Source organism: Hyperolius riggenbachi, chromosome 7, assembly GCF_040937935.1.
Source record: "Hyperolius riggenbachi isolate aHypRig1 chromosome 7, aHypRig1.pri, whole genome shotgun sequence".
Taxonomy (NCBI): domain Eukaryota; kingdom Metazoa; phylum Chordata; class Amphibia; order Anura; family Hyperoliidae; genus Hyperolius; species Hyperolius riggenbachi.
Window position 1 is genome coordinate 159,795,435 of NC_090652.1, and position 18,398 is coordinate 159,813,832.

At 44.2% G+C, this 18,398-nt stretch overlaps 1 protein-coding gene across 1 annotated transcript in view; it reads right to left on the reverse strand.

Moving 5' to 3' along the window:
* Nucleotides 1-18,398, reverse strand: part of DNAH3 (dynein axonemal heavy chain 3) — a 329,266-nt gene that overhangs the window by 151,159 nt on the left and 159,709 nt on the right. The window contains exons 4-5 of the mRNA XM_068244819.1: nucleotides 7,747-7,822; nucleotides 5,283-5,463 (exon numbers count right to left, since the gene is read on the reverse strand). Coding sequence (XP_068100920.1) covers nucleotides 5,283-5,463; nucleotides 7,747-7,822 — 257 coding nt within the window. The remainder of the gene's footprint in view (nucleotides 1-5,282; nucleotides 5,464-7,746; nucleotides 7,823-18,398) is intronic.

An 18,398-nucleotide genomic window follows, 5' to 3' on the forward strand; every position in this document is an offset into this window, starting at 1 on the left:
ATGTCAGTACAAATACAGCTGCTCTGTGAGGGCCTCAGAGGTTGTCTAAGAGAATATTGGGAGCAACAACACCGTGAAGTCCAAAGAACACACAAGACAGGACAGGGATCAAGTTATTGAGAAATTTAAAGCAGGCTTAGGCTACAAAAAGATTTCCAAAGCCTTGAACATCCCACGGAGCACTGTTCAAGCCATCATTCAGAAATGGAAGGAGTATGGCACAACTGTAAACCTACCAAGACAAGGCCATCTACCTAAACTCACAGGCCGAACAAGGAGAGCACTGATCAGAAATGCAGTCAAGAGGCCCATGGTGACTCTGGACGAGTTGCAGAGATCTACAGCTTAGGTGGGAGACCCTGTCCATAGGACAAGTATTAGTCATGCACTGTACAAAGTTGGCCTTTATGGAAGAGTGGCAAGAAGAAAGGCATTGTTAACAGAAAGCATAAGAAGTCCCATTTGCAGTTTGCCACAAGCCATGTGGGGGACACAGCAACCATGTGGAAGAAGGTGCTCTAGTCAGATGAGACCAAAATTGAACTTTTTGGCCAAAATGCAAAACGCTATGTGTGGCAGAAAATTAACACTGCACATCACTCTGTACACACCATCCCCACTGTCAAATATGGTGGTGGCAGCATCATGCTCTGGGGGTGCATCTCTTCAGCAGGGACAGGGAAGCTGGTCAGAGTTGATGGGAAGATGGATGGAGCCAAATACAGGGCAAACTTGGAAGAAAACCTCTTGGAGACTGCAAAAGACTTGAGACTGGGGCGGAGGTTCACCTTCCAGCAGGACAATGACCCTAAACATAAAGCCAGGGCAACAATGGAATGGTTTAATACAAAACATATCTATGTGTTAGAATGGCCCAGTCAAAGTCCAGATCTAAATCCAATCGAGAATCTGTGGCAAGATCTGAAAACTGCTGTTCACAACCGCTGTCCATCTAATCTGACTGAGCTGGAGCTGTTTTGCAAAGAAGAATGGGCAAGGATTTCAGTCTCTAGATGTGAAAAGCTGGTAGAGACATACCCTAAAAGACTGGCAGCTGTAATTGCAGCAAAAGGTGGTTCTACAAAGTATTGACTCAGGGGGCCGAATAATTACGCACACCCCACTTTGCAGTTATTTATTTGTAAAAAATGTTTGGAATGATGTATGATTTTTGATCCACTTCTCACATGTACACCACTTTGTATTGGTCTTTCACGTGGAATTCCAATAAAATTGATATATGTTTGTGGCAGTAATGTGACAAAATGTGGAAAACTTCAAGGGGGCTGAATACTTTAGCAACCCACTGTATATCCCAGAAATGGAATTTCCCTGACCCCGAAAAACACACTGCTCAATCTTAGCGTTTTCGCTAAGATTTCGCATAAAGTGCGTTTTCTCGTAATTTCAGTAAAACAAATTTAACATGTTGACGATATGCATCAATATTCTTGGAAAGAATAAGAATATCGTCTAAATAAACAATAACAAATCTGCCTAGTACATCCCTAAAAATCTCGTTCACAAAATCCTGAAACACAGCAGGGGCATTGCATAACCCAAAGGGCATTACCAGGTACTCATAGTGACCGTCTTTTGTGTTGAAAGCGGTCTTCCATTCGTCCCCCTGTCTGATCCTGATTAGGTTATAAGCCCCTCTGAGGTCTAATTTGGAAAATATCTGTCGCCCAGTGACTTGTGAGAACAAATCTTCGATAAACGGTAAAGGATATTTGTTCTTTACGGTGATGTTATTCAGACCTCTATAATCAGTGCATGGTCTAAGACCACCATCCTTCTTCTGAACAAAGAAAAACCCTGCTCCGGCCGGAGAACTAGAAGGGCGGATGAAACCCTTTTCTAAATTTTCTTTGATGTATTCCTTCATAGCTTTTTTCTCAGGACCAGACAGGGGGTAGATATGACCTCTAGGAGGCATAGTACCTGGTCTTAAATCGATGGGACAACCGAAGAAACGATGCAGAGGCAATTTATATGCTGATTGTGTAGAGAACACATCACAAAACTGTACATACTGCTTAGGAACCCCCTCTACAGACAAACTCAAAGAATGTACCGGCAATTTTTTCAAACAGTTTTTGAGACAAAATGGAGACCAAGACATGAGTTGTCCTGTTGTTCTGTGCTCCAGTCAAACTAAGGAGAATGTTTTTGTAACCAGGGAAGACCCAGAACAAAGGAACATGACGTCATTTTCAAAACATAAAATTGCATCTCTTCCACATAAAACAAGCCAATCTGACATGAGAGAGAGGCTGTCTGAGAAAGAGGTTTATGATCCTGTAGAGGAGAGTCATCAATACCAGTTACGTCGTCATGGGTATTAAAGGAATTCCCCATTCCACCACTAAACTGGCATCGATAAAGTTTCCTGCTGCTCCTGAATCAATGAAGGCTTGAGAAGTGAACTCACAATCCTTAAAAGATACCTTAATCAGTAGCAGCAGTTTATAAAAAGTCTGGGGTGATTGTAGATCGCCTAGGGGTACACCCCTGACAGAACCTAGGCGGAGAAGTTTTCCGACTTCTTAATACAATTTTGTACCACATGCCCTTTTTCCCCACAATAAAGACACACACCCTCCTGTCTTTTTCTCTGCCTCTCAAGATCAGACAACTTAATGTTACCCAGCTGCATGGGTTCATCAGAGGGCGTAACAGGACTGGAAGTTAGCACGGAGGAATGTAAAAATGACCGAGACCAGCTCTGGTGATGATAACGGATTCTGCGGTCAATTTTAATAGCCAAGGCAATGGCTTCCTCCTGAGTGCGGGGTTCAGGGTGGCCAATCAAGACTTCAGACACTTTATCAGACAAACCCAATAAAAATTGATCCATGAGGGCAAAATTTTCCCACCTAGAGGCACTAGCCCACTGATGAAATTCTGCAGCATAATCCTCCGCAGAACTATGTCCCTGACGGAGCTTGCGGATTTTGCGTATAGCAGTGGCAGCTGTATCTGGATCGTCATAAATAATAGCCATGGCTCCAAATAAATTGAGAGAATTCAACGCCTCATGATTAGGTGGTAAATTGTAGGCCCAAGTTTGGGAATCACCCTGCAAGAGTGTTTTAACCAGGGTGACCATCTGATGCTCATTGCCGGAAGAAATAGGTCTCACTTTAGCGAAATTGCGGAAATCGCTTCTATGTCCGGAAAATCTCTCTGGCAATGGCATTTTAGGCTTAGCTACTGGGTGAGCCGGTGGAGCAGTTTGAACTTGCTGCTGCGGCTGCAGTCTGCGAACAGCCTGGGACAAACTGTCCAACTGTTGCTGTTGGTTAGTAACAGTACTGCTTAAAGAGAACCTGTACTAAGTAAAAATATTTAAAATAAACACATGAGGTAACATCAAATGAACATTACATAGTTACCTTGCCATCAGTTCCTTTCAGAAGCTCACCATTTTCTTCTGACAATAATCCCTTCCAGTTCTGACAATATTTTGTCAGATCTGAAATATATCAGTTGCTGTCAGTAAAATATCAGTTGCTGTCAGTTATAGCTGAGAGGAAAACTGATGTACCAGGTAATGTTCATGTAACCCTATGGCTCAAGTGGGCGATGTTACAGTTTAACTGTGTGCTAACCAGAAAGCGGTTATGGGTAATGGCTATTTTCAAAATGGAGGACGGAAAATTCCCTTGATCACAGTGAACAAACAGGACGCGGGACAGGAGAAAGACACTGAGGAGTAGACTACATGGAAGGTAAGTATTACTTATGCTTATTTTGACTTTTAATTTTCAGTTCAGGTTTTCTTTAAGTTACCAACCGCCAGCGTGAGAGCTAGCACTTGTTTGCAAAGCTCTTCCATATCGATATTGGTCTGCTCTAATGTAACAATCTACTAGTGTGTGGGCACTAGCAGACAGACAAATATCAGACTTTCCCTGAAAGGGTAAGGTCTTACAGACAGTAACAGTGGAAGGCAGTACAAACACTGAATACAAATATAAGAATGGTCAGACAAATAGAGTCGGCAACAAATTAGATTGGTCAGGTACAAAATCTGCAGGCAATATCTAAGTGAGTAATCAGGCAGTGGTCGGCAACAGATCAGATTGGCAAAGGTACAAAATCGGCAGGCAAAGAGAGGTCGGAGAAACAGGCAGAAGTCAAACACAGGTATAATCAATATATAATAAGCTGAGCTAGTATGAAATCCCCAGGGTCCTGCCGGTTCAAGCCACACACGGAACTGACTAAGGTCTGAAGCCTTCACTGCGAAGTGTTAGCTAGAGCAGACAGTGAACAAGTGTCAGAACAGCGCTTAAGAATCCCGGGCAAGCAGGAGACCACGCCCCCAAGCCACTAGGCCAATCAAGAACCGGAGGTGGAGCCCTGCGTGTCAGCTGACAGGTGATCAGCTGACACGCTTCCTCAGAGCATAAGAGGAGCGCCGCTGCCAGTGCATGCATCCACCCTCATTTACAGTCTGAGTATCATGCGGCCGGAACTCCGCATGAACACCACCGACACCATCCCTGTCAATGCGGCCAGCCGTAGTGGAAGTCCCAGATACGCTGTCAGCGGAGGCAGCAGAAACCAAGAATTGAACTTTATCCAAATCAGTAGCTGATACCCCCTTTTACATGAGTAATCTATTCCTTTTCACAAACAGACCATCAGGGGGTGCTGTATGACTGATATTGTGGTGAAACCCCTCCCACAAGAAACTCTGAGGACCGTGGTACTCCTGGCAGTTTCTTGTCTGTGAACCTTGTTGCATTGTGGGAAATAGCTGTTTACAGCTTTTTCCAAATGCCAAAAAAGCATGCAGCAGCTACATCACCTGCCAACGGTAAAAATGTCACCATGTAATAAATGTCAGAATGTAAATCAGGGATTTAAAAGTTTTTACAATGGGCAAACACTGACTAAATCATTTATACATAACTATTGTAAAAGTGAAGCACTTTTTTATTACATTATTTTCACTGGAGTTCCTCTTTAATCAATTGCTCTCAATTATAACTGAAAGAAAACTGATTTTCAAAGTAATTTCCATGTTTTCCTATGGAACAGTTCCCACTATACACGTTTAACTGAAATCTTTTTTACAATGCACTGCTAGTGAAAAAATGCATTAAAACGCATACAAACTGATTAAGTGTAAAAGGGCCCTTACTGATAAGTTAATTGTGGAGTATAGACTATTATTCTGATAGGGATTTGATTGTGAGCTCCTCTGAGAGACAGTTAATGAAATCGCTAGGCACTCTGTAAATCTATATCTGGAAATCATTAGCACTCACCTCCAGATCCTTCTGAGTTGGTTTCTCAAATTGGTTCTCCATTTCCTGCTCATGAATCAACATAATCTGTAGCTGTTCCTCTGGGCTTAAAGGCAAACTCTCTGAAAATACTGTGGTGTCCATCTGTAAAGTGTTCTCATCAGACATTGGTTGTATAGTGCTCTCTCTGGTCACTGCCCACCTGTTTAATTACAGTGAATTACAATTAATTGCCAGAATGGAAACAGACAGTAATAAAATATGATTGACTGCCTAAGTATACAACTACAAACATATGGAGATTCATTCACAAATGTTACAGAAAATGCCAGTCCACCATGATGGAATCACTTGCAATATTATCTACCGGTACATATTGATAAGTTACCTGGGAACAGCTGAGAACAATTCCATATTCTGTCAGATGTTGATATATCTCTGATAGAATGTTGATGATGTAATTTGGTTTATATATGAATAGTTTTCCCTCTTTTTTTTATACATTTTGCCTTATCTCTATGCTAACCCTTTGAAAATAATTTTATACACTTGGTATGATTTCCTGAGCTCATTTGTGATACATGTGTAATAGGTTCATTCCTGGGTTTAATTAAATAGGACCTTATCTCTTCCACAGGAGAGAAGGAACACACAGATAAACCTACCCTGTTTGTACTTACAGTTAACAGCCTGTCTAATTCTCCCTTATCTGCTAGTAACAAGCCACTTTCATTTGAGCTGTCATCTCTGTCTGAACTGTGCTGCAGTGTGTTGTTCAGACAGGCTACATGTATACACAGGTGCTTAAAGAGAACCCGAGGTGGGTTTGAAGAATATTATCTGCATACAGAGGCTGGATCTGCCTATACAGCCCAGCCTCTGTTGCTATCCCAAACCCCCCTAAGGTCCCCCTGCACTCTGCAATCCCTCATAAATCACAGCCACGCTGCTGACAAACAGCTTGTCAGAGCTGGCTGTGTTTATCTCTATAGTGTCAGTCTGCTGCTCTCCCCGCCTCTTGCAGAACTCCAGTCCCCGCCTGCATCCCTTCCCTCCCTGCTGATTGCAGGGAAGGGACGGGGGCAGGGACCGGAGCTATGCAGGAGGCGGGGGAGCAGCTGAGACTGACACTACAGATGTAAACACAGCCTCACAGCATGGCTGTGATTTATGAGGGATTGCAGAGTGCAGGGGGACCTTAGTGGGGTTTGGGATAGCAACAGAGGCTGGGCTGTATAGGCAGATCCAGCCTCTGTATGCAGATAACATTCTTTAAACACACCTCGGGTTCTCTTTAACCCTTTCTGTGCTCCCAGCAAAACTGGAATTAACTACACTGCAGAATCTCTGAAGCTCTATAAGCTCTAACCAGGAAATGTTTTTCTGTAAAGGTTATTATGCTATCGCTTATCTTTTAGAACATAGAGAAAGTCCTGGGTTTAGGACCACTTCAAGGAATGCTGATTGAGTGCAGTGTGTAATCCCACCCCCACTCCCCTTGTGCCTACCCATTTTGATCTAAAAAAAAAAAAAAAAAAAAAAAGAACAGCTCTTCATAATCAATATTTTATTTAGTTATTCATTAGATCCAATGTTTTATTGACTCTAATGTCTATTCTGTTAAAAACACCTGATGTTTGTGCTGACATTCATTTCTTGAACCAGCCTCTGTAAAATAACACAAGATGTTACATTTTCTTGGTGGCCAGACAAGTTTAGATTGCCACCCAATGTGGCAAACAGATCAATCCCTCTCTGTTCTGAATCTGCTCCAAGAGGAAACAAATACACTGCACATATATCTTCAATAGATTGTACCAATAAATCTATTTAAAATCTATTGAACTGTATAATTGCACTGTTTCAATACAGTGCAAACTATGGACTGTCAATCTACCATCAATCCCCCAATGTGTTCAATCTGAGAGGGGTCAAATACACTTCAAACATATTTTCAATGGATTGTGCCATGAAATCTATTGAAAATTTACTGAACTGCAGTATTACACTAGAGAGTATTACACTGCAGTATTACATTACGTAGAGGCACCTACACTCTATACCCTATGCTTTCAAGGTATTTTGTATTGACCTGAGGAAGCAGGCCGTGACCCATGAAACGCATTCTCGGATAGCTTTTTGAATAAAAATTGAACTGGTGTCTATACCTTCTGGAGAGGCAAGCAATTACCTCTCTTTTTATTATATAATTTTGTATTTGTATTTTAAAATACTAAAATAGAACACATATTGGGCACCTCCATCCTACCCATTAGCAGTATTACACTGTTCAATACAGTGCAAGCTATGGACTGTCGATCTACCCCCATTCCTCCAACACGTTCAATCGATTGAAACTTACTGTCTGATCAGGTTTTTATCAATTTTTTTGCCACAAATCGATCAAAATCATGTTGATGCTGCTTTTTGCACTAAAGGCCTGATTTAGTAGACCTAGGATGTGTAAGAGTGAGATATTGCTTACCTTTCAGCATTATTTTTACTCCTGGGTGACAGTTTGGGCTTTTTCTGAACAACTGGAGCATCCTTTGAAGCTGAATCTGATGGTTAAGGAAGCCAGAATATATATTGTTTCTACAAAGATTTGTAACAAAACATCCACAGGGAATCAGCATCAGGGACAAACAATTCTCACCCAAATCAGACCAAAATGGATTGGGCTGGGTAAAAGCCATGTTGAGTATTCAGCTTTATTCAAGGATTATAGTAACTGAGCTTAGATGTTGGTTATAAAACCTTATTTCCTTGTGTAAAAGATTAGAATAGAATAAAAAAAATAGAACATAATAGAATATACATTTTTATTGTCATTGTAACAACCGAAATTGTACAGTGAAGTTCTAAACTGCAATTTTCCAGTACAAAAATAAACATAAAAGGCAAGAAAAATAATATAACAAGACAGTTCATCCCTGCATACATTGCTTTGCACACACCCCTTATCAACATGACCATTTAGCAGCATTTAACATAGTAATGGCTGAAGGATAAAAACTATTCCTTAAAGGGACCCCGAGCAGTGCCTGACATTAAAAGATTACACTTACTTGGGGCTTCTTCCAGCTCACCGTAGGCGGCGAGGTCCCCCGGCATCCTCCTCGCTCCTCTCCTTGTGCCTCCGCCGGCCCCCATTACCGGCGACACCCCGGCAGGGTGCCAGGCCGGCCCTTCCTGGTTAGTGACACATGGCATCATCACGCCGGCGGCTTCGCGTCATCACGGCAGCTGGCATGACAGGTCTGCGCATGCACATCTTGCAGAGATGTTATCTAGTTGGACAATTTGCATAAAAATGTGCACACTATCTGCCACAACTTGCTTGAAAATATTTGCCACCTATTGGCTACCCTTACATGGCAGCTACACAAGTTCTTGCCTGACAACAAAAAGGTGCGTGGTATAAATGACTCCAGTCAAACCAAACCAAAGGATCTATGTGTTGAAACATATCATTTGGATGTCAGTGGCCACTCGGTAACATGGGTGCTGCATAGACTGCAATGTTAATTACAGCTATATCACTACCCACTGTGTAATTTGGGCGCTGGCAGCACTCTATGAAGAGTGTTTATAGAAATGGCATTTTTAGTGGCAAAAGGCTGCTATATCAGGGGAGGGGGGTAGTGTTAGAAGTAGGTAGAGGGAAAGACAGTGTGAGAAGAGGGTTAGGTGTGCGTGTGTGTGGGGGGGAGGGGGTAAGTTAGTGTTAGTAGTAGGTAGAGGGAGAAAGTTAGTGTGAGAAGAAGGATAGGGTAGGTAATAGTAAGATATTGGTAAAGATTAATGATATTCTACTATCAGGATAAGCCACTGCCCAGTAGTAGAATATGGGTAATTTTACGGATAATCTACTAGTGGCTTTTCTTGGTGCCCTTTTTATATGTCTTTCTGTCCAGTTTCTGGAAGCTTTTCCTCCCAAAACTCCACAATAATTTTGGGTAATTGTGCTTTTCAAATATGCCAAATAAAGTATATGTAATGATCTGCTCTGCTGTCTGCACATGCAGGCTGCTTTTTGACCATTTTTTAGGTCTGATTGCTGCAGGTCCCTGGAAAAGAGACCTGTCTTCACTCTGCAAGTTTCAGAGTTGCTGTTCTGGTGAGGGATTTGCATCCACTTGTCATTTAAATTGCTTAGCTGCTTCCTTTGATGGCTTGCAGTATAAATACCCTTTCCTCCCAGAATTCCCTGCTGGTCATGAAGATTTGTTCCTGCTAACTTTCCTGGAGTCTCAGCCCTCTGCTAATTGTTTGCTATCTAAGAGTAGTTCCTTGGGAGTGCATAGCATTCCTTCTAGCACAGTGAGGTCGTTATTATCTGTATTGCCTTGTTCTGTCTTTCTGTTGCGATTGTTCTGTCGCCAGTGGTGACTGACAGGAAATTACTCTGTCTGTTTGGATCGCATTCACCCTAGCGTTAGAGGCAGTGGATCTCTCTGTATTCTGTCTGGGAGTGTAACCCTGGCTGCGGTTGCTACTGGTTACTCCTGTCTGTCTTGTTGTGCAGATCGCACTCACTCTTGCGGAAGAGCAGTGGATCCTTTCAGTCCTGTTCCTGTGTATGGATCACACTCACTCTTGCGGAAGAGTAGTGGATCCTATCTGACTTGTTCCTGTTGTCTGTTTGTCTGGAGCAAACGCTTGCTGTTGCCTGAGGTAAGGCAACCGATTAGCAAGCGTTTCTGTTATTTGTTTGTTTGTGTTTTCTGGTTCATTTGTTAGTCAGGGTTGGCGCACTTTGTCTCTGTTGCGCTTAACGTGCGGAGACCGCGCCATTAACGTGTTTTGTCGTTGTTGCGCTTCTCGTGCGGCGACCGCGTTTAGCAAGGGCGTTTGTTATTTTCCTTGGCGTTCTGAATATAATTGTTTGCTGTGTCTTTCTTACTACACATATGCTCTGTCTTTACTCAGTCTTGTGTCGCTAGTAGCAATCGCCATTCTTGCGATTGCTTTCCCACTTGGTCTTCACTGTTGTGTGTTCACCGTCGCCAGGTGGCGACTAGATTGGTGGACATACATACATTCTGTCTCTGTGCTCACTCTCTCTCACTAGGGGCTATCTTGCCCTGTATTGCTTCACCTCGTACAATTCCTATCTGACATCTGTGGCAGTGCAGAGGATTTATTCCTCTGCACTCCACAGCTCCATCTGCTGGTGGGAATTCCTCTCTACAGGTGCATTGCACCAAAGCTGGGTTCTGTTATTTTAACGCTTGTGGAGTATTTCCGCAGTGTCAGCGCACATCTTGTGCGCTGACCACGGAGACAATTCCCCATTCGTTACAGTATATTACTAAAATAGTTTGCGGCTCCGGAAAGACAAGGGAACACAATCAACATGTATGACTTTCACTCTGATAGATGGCAGCAGAAAAGTTTAATAAAACGCATACTTCCAAGCAAAGCCATGGATTAAATTTTCTACCCGTGTAATAAAAGTTAAGTTCAAATGATACATTTCAAGAGCGCACATTTTTATAAGCAATATAACAGTATACAGATGTGTCTGTTAGAAAGATTTTAGCTTGGGGCAAGCTTTTTGTTTCTTTCAATTATTCCTCTTGTGGCAGATCAGCAAGAAATGTATTTGAAGAGATACTTATAAAAGTTTAATTCAGTTCTGTGTGAAATGATGTCATTGATGGTGGTAGAGAGCTACATCCTAAAAATAAACTTAACCCTTTTGTATGAGAAACAGATGAGAAATGTATTTTTTCGAGAGGTAAAAGAGATTATACCATGCAAGTATCTTCAATTTAACTTTTATTAGACTCAATATAGCACTTACCGAGATTAAAGGACAACTGAAGCGAAAGGGATATGGAAGCTGCCAGATTTAATTCCCTTTAAGCAATACCAGTTGCCTGGCTGTCCAGCTGATCCTCTGCCTCTAATACTTTTAGCCATAGACTCTGAACAAGCATGCAGCAGATCAGGTGGTTCTGACACCATTGTCAGATCTGACAAGATTAGTTGCATGTTTGTTTCTGGTGTGATTCAGACACTACTGCAGCCAAATAGATCAGCAGGGCTGCCAGGCAACTGGTGTTATTTAAAAGTAAATAAATATGGCAGCCTCCATGTTCTTCTCATTTCAGTTGCCATTTAAGGGCTGTATACTTTCAGGGATAAATATAGTATGTACTTCCTGGTACACGTGGAATGACCACATGTGTAACAATAGCCATGGCCACATCCCACTCACCAGACAACTGCAGCAGAGGCTGATTTACAGCCAGCCAGGTTAACAGGAAATGTGGTTATGTCATATGAATTCAAGCACCCAACTGCCCACTTGAGTACAGGCAGGGGCGTTCCTAGGGTCCTTGGAGATCGGGGGCAGCTGTGAGCACTAGGTGGGCCGCGCCAAAAATGGATGTGGCCAGTGAGTGGGCGGGGCCAAATGTACATGAACTTAGCAGCGATGTAAGCTACAGATAATGGGCCTGCTCATCAAAATATTGGATGGAGCCCCCTGTCCTTTATTTAGATAATTTACGATCAGTATAGGCATAGATCAAAGATGAATACGCACATGCAATTTTGATTGGTCAATCTCTGACCAATTTTACCACTCCCATGCAGTAAGTGGGCCAACAGACAATGCATTTGATGAACAGAGCTAAAATTGTCTAATCAAAATTGTATGTGTGTACCAGGCTTTACAGCTAATACTGTACATACTGAAAGTAGCAGGGATCAGCATACAATACAGCTGGTTTAAAATCAGTAAAGGCACAGAGTAACACCTTATACTGTACACACTGGAGGTAGATCAGCACACAGTGCAGGCACTAGAGAACAGATTATACTGTACATACTGTAGACAGCAGAGATCAGCACACTGCAGCTAGCACACCCAAAAATATGAGGGTTACGTTGTGCGGTGCGCTACGCACAAACGTCGAAAAATGGGTGTGGCCATGGACCAGAATGTGGGTGTGGTCATGGGTGGAGACACATTTACACGAACCTAACAATGGTGGGACATTAGATTAGGACAGTGGTGGCAAACCTTTTGGAGGTCAAGTGCCCAAACTGCAACCCAAAAGTCACTTACAGTGGCTTGCAAAAATATTCGGCCCCCTTGAAGTTTTTCACATTCTGTCACATTACTGCCACAAACATGAATCAATTTTATTGGAATTCCACTTGAAAGACCAATACAAAGTAGTGTACAAGTGAGAAGTGGAACGAAAATCATACATGATTCCAAACATTTTTTACAAATACATAACTGCAAAGTGGGGTGTGCATAATTATTCAGCCCCCTTTGGTCTGAGTGCAGTCTGTTGCCCAAAGACATTGCCTGATGAGTGCTAATAACTAAATAGAGTGCACCTGTGTGTAATCTAATGTCAGTACAAATACAGCAGCTCTGTGACGGCCTCAGAGGTTGTGTAAGAGAATATTGGGAACAACAACACCAGGAAGTCCAAAGACCACACCAAACAGGTCAGAGATAAAGTTATTGAAACATTTAAAGCAGGCTTAGGCTACAAAAAGATTTCCAAAGCCTTGAACATCCCACGGAGCACTGTTCAAGCGATCATTCAGAAATGGAAGGAGTATGGCAAAACTGTAAACCTACCAAGACAAGGCCGTCCACCTAAACTCACAGGCCGAACAAGGAGAGCACTGATCAGAAATGCAGTCAAGAGGCCCATGGTGACTATGGACGAGCTGCAGAGATCTACAGCTCAGGTGGGGGAATCTATCCATAGGTGTGAGAATCTGCTCAGCTGCCTGTGCAGACAGGCAGCGTTTTGACCACTGTTCACGTCTGCATTCTGCAGGTCTCATTAAGAGAGACCTTCTGTCAGTTCTGCAGCTTGTGTTGCTGAGGAATTTGCATACATTAGTCATGCAAATCCCTTACCTGCCTTCTTTTGATGACTGGCACTATAAAAGCATTCTGCTCCCAGAATGCTTTGCTGGACATTTCCCTTCCATGGTCTGTTCCTGATGGACACTGCTGGAGTGTCAGCCATGCTACTCCTCGTTGAAGATTAGTTTAGAGTTATTCGTGGGACTGCGCTAGGCAGATTCCCTAGTCTAGTTAGGATTGTATTATTTGTATTGCCTGTTCTGTCTGTCTGTGGGGTGCTAACCAGAGCAGCGGTTGCTACTGGTAGGCCCTTCTGTTCTGTTATTATCTTCTCTAGATCGCACTAGTCTCTTTGCGCTAGTGCTGTGGATCCTTCTGTTCTGTCTTCTGGGATCGCGCTAGCCACTTTTCGCTAGCGCTGGGGATCCTTCTGTTCTGTCTCCTGGGATCGCGCTAGCTACTTTTCGCTAGTGCTGGGGATCCTTCTGTTCTGTCTTCTGGGATCGCACTAGCCACTTTTCGCTAGCGCTGGGGATCCTTCTGTTCTGTCTCCTGGGATCACGCTAGCTACTTTTCGCTAGCGCTGGGGATCCTTCTGTTCTGTCTTCTGGGATCGTGCTAGCCACTTTTCGCTAGCGCTGGGGATCCTTCTGTCGCTTGTCCCTGTTTTCGTGTGTCTGTCTTGTCTGCTGCGCTTGCTGGAGGCTCGGTGAGGTAACCGTTAAGCAAGCGCTCGTGTCCTCTGTTTCATGTTTGTCTGTTAATGGTTAGTTAGGCGTGGTTGTCTCTATTGTGCTTATCACGTGGAGACCGCGCATAACCGCGTGCACTGTTGCGAATGAGTGCGGTGTTTGCGGTTAGCTAGCGTTTGTTATTTTCCATATCTCCTTATTGTATTATTTGCTGTGCCTTTGCTACTCTCGTGCTCCGCCTTGCTGTAACCTTGTGTCACGTCTGGCGATTGCACCTCTCGCGATCGCGTTCCTGCTTCTTATCTGCTGTGGTGTGTGCACAGTCGCGGGTTGGCGACTAATTTTATGCACACACACACAATCTGTCTCTGTGCTCACTCTCAATCGCTTCTCTTGCGATTGCGTTTCTTCCCTTCGTACAATTCCTGTCTGGCGTGTGTGGTAGGGCAGAGAAGCTGTTCCTCTGCACTCCACAGCTCCACCTGCCGACAGGAATTTCCCTCTGCGGGTGCATAGCACCTAGCCTGGGTGTCCGCAATAATACGCTTGTGGAGGAAATCCGCCGCCTCAGCGCACGTCTGGTGCGCTGACCACGGAGACGATTCCACAATCGTTACAATAGGACAACTATTAGTCGTGCACTGCACAAAGTTGCCCTTTATGGAAGAATGGCAAGAAGAAAGCCATTGTTAACAGAAAAGCATAAGAAGTCCCATTTGCAGTTTGCCACAAGCCATGTAGGGGACACAGCAAACATGTGGAAGAAGGTGCTCTGGTCAGATGAGACCAAAATGGAACTTTTTGGCCAAAATGTAAAACGCTATGTGTGGTGGAAAACTAACACTGCACATCACTCTGAACACACCATCCCCACTGTCAAATATGGTGGTGGCAGCATCATGCTCTGGGGGTGCTTCTCTTTAGCAGGGACAGGGAAGCTGGTCAGAGTTGATGGGAAGATGTATGGAGCCAAATACAGGAAAATCTTGGAAGAAAACCTCTTGGAGTCTGCAAAAGACTTGAGACTGTGGCGGAGGTTCACCTTCCAGCAGGACAACGACCCTAAACATAAAGCCAGGGCAACAATGAAATGGTTTAAAACAAAACATATCCATGTGTTAGAATGGACCAGTCAAAGTGAAGATCTAAATCCAATCGAGAATCAGTGGCAAGATCTGAAAACAGCTGTTCACAAACGCTGTCCATCTAATCTGACTAAGCTGGAGCTGTTTTGCAAAGAAGAATGGGCAAGAATTTTAGTCTCTAGATGTGCAAAGCTGGTAGAGACATACCCTAAAAGACTGGCAGCTGTAATTGCAGCAAAAGGTGGTTCTACAAAGTATTGACTCAGGGGGCCGAATAATTTCGCACAGCCCACTTTGCAGTTATTTATTTGTAAAAAATGTTTGGAATCATGTATGAGTTTCGTTCCACTTCTCACATGTACACCACTTTGTATTGGTCTTTCACGTGGAATTCCAATAAAATTGATTCATGTTTGTGGCAGTATTGTGACAAAATGTGGAAAACGTCAAGGGGGCCGAATACTTTTGCAAGCCACTGTATCTATCCCAAAGTAGCAACAGCATTTTAAACTAAATACTGTACAAACGTTTTAACTCATACATGAACATTATGGAAAATCCAAACTGCAGATAAACAATTTCATCCATCCTACTCCTGAAAAAATGTATTCATTTTTTTTTAGAACCTCCCAGTTTTATTTTCTGTTTAATGCTATTGTCTCATATGATGATGATTCAGCTTTTTCCATAGTCTCGCAGTTAGCAGTCATGTGACCCCCAACAAGACAATTTCAGCAATCATGAGGCCCTCAACAAGACAAATTCAGCAATCATGTGACCCCCAACAAGACAAATTCAGCAGTCATGAGGCACATAAATAGACAGCATTTCACATAAATAGGCAGAATGCCCCCTTAATATGGTAGACACCTCTCACCTGGCTTCTGAATTCTCCTCTACTGGCTGCTGTGCGTGGCAATACTGTTTTTGGCTGGATTGGGGATGATGTGTGGGCTGAAAGGCCTGGCAGTGATGCTGTGGCCTGGCTGGCGGTGATGCTGTGAACGGGTTGGCTGGCGGTGATGCTGTGGCCGGGTTGGCTGGCGGTGATGCTGTGGCCGATGCTGTGGCTGGGTTAGCTGGCGGTATGTGACCTGGCTGGCGGTAATGCTGGGCTGTGCTTGGCTGGTTGAAGTAAATGCTGGCCTGACTGGTGGTGATGCTGTGGCCTTTTTGACACTGATTCTGGGCTGGTTGGCTGGTGGTGATCCTGGGCTGGCTGGCCTGGATAGTTTAAGTAGTGACAGGTGGCCCCTAGTTAAGGTAGCACAAGGAGTCCCCCAGTTTAGGTAGTGACAGGAGAACCCCAGTTCAGGTAGTGAGTGACAGGGACCCCCAGGTTAGGTAGTGAGTGACAGGGACCCCCGGGTTAGGTAGTGAGTGACAGGAGCCCCCAGGTTAGGTAGTGAGTGACAGGTGCCCCCTAGGTTAGGTAGTGAGTGACAGGTGCCCCCTAGGTTAGGGAGTGACAGGGACCCCCAGTGTATGTAGTGACAGGTGCCCCCAGTTTAGGTAGAGACAGGAGCCCCCCAGTTTAGGTAGTGAGTGACAGGGACCCCCAGGTTAGGTAGTGAGTGACAGGGACCCCCAGGTTAGGTAGTGAGTGACAGGTGCCCCCCAGGTTAGGTAGTGACAGGTGCCCCCTAGGTTAGGGGGTGACAAGGACCCCCAGTTAGGTAGTGACAGGCGCCCCCCTTACCTTAACAGCCGGCGTCAGACCCGGCCAGGGGCGTAACTAAGAATTGCCGTCCCCCTTGCAGAAATTCTGAGCGGCCCCCCCTCCCCTCCCCCAGGCCCGCTCAGGGACGTTTTTGGGGGCTGGAGGGGTATCAGCATGAGGGGAGAGCTTGGTAGCACGTCGGTGGGGAGGGGGGACGGTACCGCCCCCGTCCCTCATCTCGGGCTATCCCTTCTGCGCTCCCCTCCAGCACTGAATAGTGAGTATTCAGGGGGCAAGCAGCGGCAAATACATACCTTCCTTGCGTTCCACAGATGTTCCTCTCTCTAGCTTCTGATGTGACTTCCTGTATAAACAGGAAGTAGCGTCAGACACTAGAGGGAGAAACTTCTGCGCTGAAACGCAAGGAAGGTATGTATCTGCCGCTGCCTCGCCACCTGCATACTCACTATTCAATGCTGTAGGGGAGCGCAGAGGGGAGAGCCAGAGGTGAGGGAGGGGGGGGGACCGTCCCCCCCTCCCCACCGACGTGCTACCAAGTTCTCCCCTCATGCTGCGACCCCTCCAGATCCTAGCGGTGGGGCACCCCTGTAATTAGATTGGGGTCACCCCAGGACATGTAGGGGGCACGGGCCCTCCTAAAATAGGGCTAGCGACACCCATGAGTACAGGTATGATCAAGTGGCCAAGGGCATGATTTTAAAGGTCATGCCCCCTGCTCTCCTAATTGACCATCAGCTTTTGTTCAAAAGCATAAGCTAATAAATGGTCATATGAGCAGTTAGGGTCATGGCTAACGCTACTGCTTGTAAGAAATGTGAAATCCTTCTGCAGACTAGATTTTTCTTTAAACTGTAGAAAAGGTTTAACCTCAGTTGGCACCATGTAAATACTGACAATGGTTTAGTTGTATTCATTTATTTTGGCTTTTGCTCTTTTAAATTCAAATGCCTGCAGACAGAACACCTGATAAGTTTACCAGTGGGAAGCAGTGGGGATGAATGGTAGAACAAGGCGGCTGTTACATAAATATTGTAGAAGTAAGAAGGCAAAAGAATAGAGAAAAAAAATAAAAAGGGCAGGGAACAGAATAATGGGGGGAAAAGCAAGATGAAATAATTTTACAGAAGACGCTGATGCAAGAAGACAGGAGTAAACAGAAGATGATGACATCACAGGAAACAAGTATAAAGAAGAAAGATGAACACAGAACAAAAGAAAGAAATAATCCGATGAAGAAAGTAAGATACAGATAAAATTAGATTACACAAAGAAATAAAAAAACAAACAAAAATGTTATTTTAATATTTACTTGTCTTGTTTTATATAAAATCTATATTTAGTAGTTACTTAAAAATAGGTAGGGAGTCAAAATTCCTCCCTTTTACTAAGAGGGGGTAGACATCTGAGGGACCCTTTATTATTAAAGTGGGATCACAGATTCCACCATGAGTACACCCCAGGTACCCCCATCTCCCCTGGCATATGGTGGGGGCAAGTCCCTTTATACTAATACTGCCCCCAATCTTTTGGACGATGTGGGTTAGCATAGCTCAAGAGATGGAACCGCACATTGGTGAGCTCAAACATTGGGTTATACCAGTCTGTCTTGGAAGAAAAGGACTGGGTGAAAAGGGGGGGGGGGGGGGGGGGGGACACTTTAGAAAATATTTTAACTGAAAAAAAAAGAAGAATGGGCAAGGATTTCAGTCTCTAGATGTGCAAAGCTGGTAGAGACATACCCTAAAAGACTGGCAGCTGTAGTTGCAACAAAAGGTGGTTCTACAAAGTATTGACTCAGGGGGCCGAATAATTACGCACACCCCACTTTGC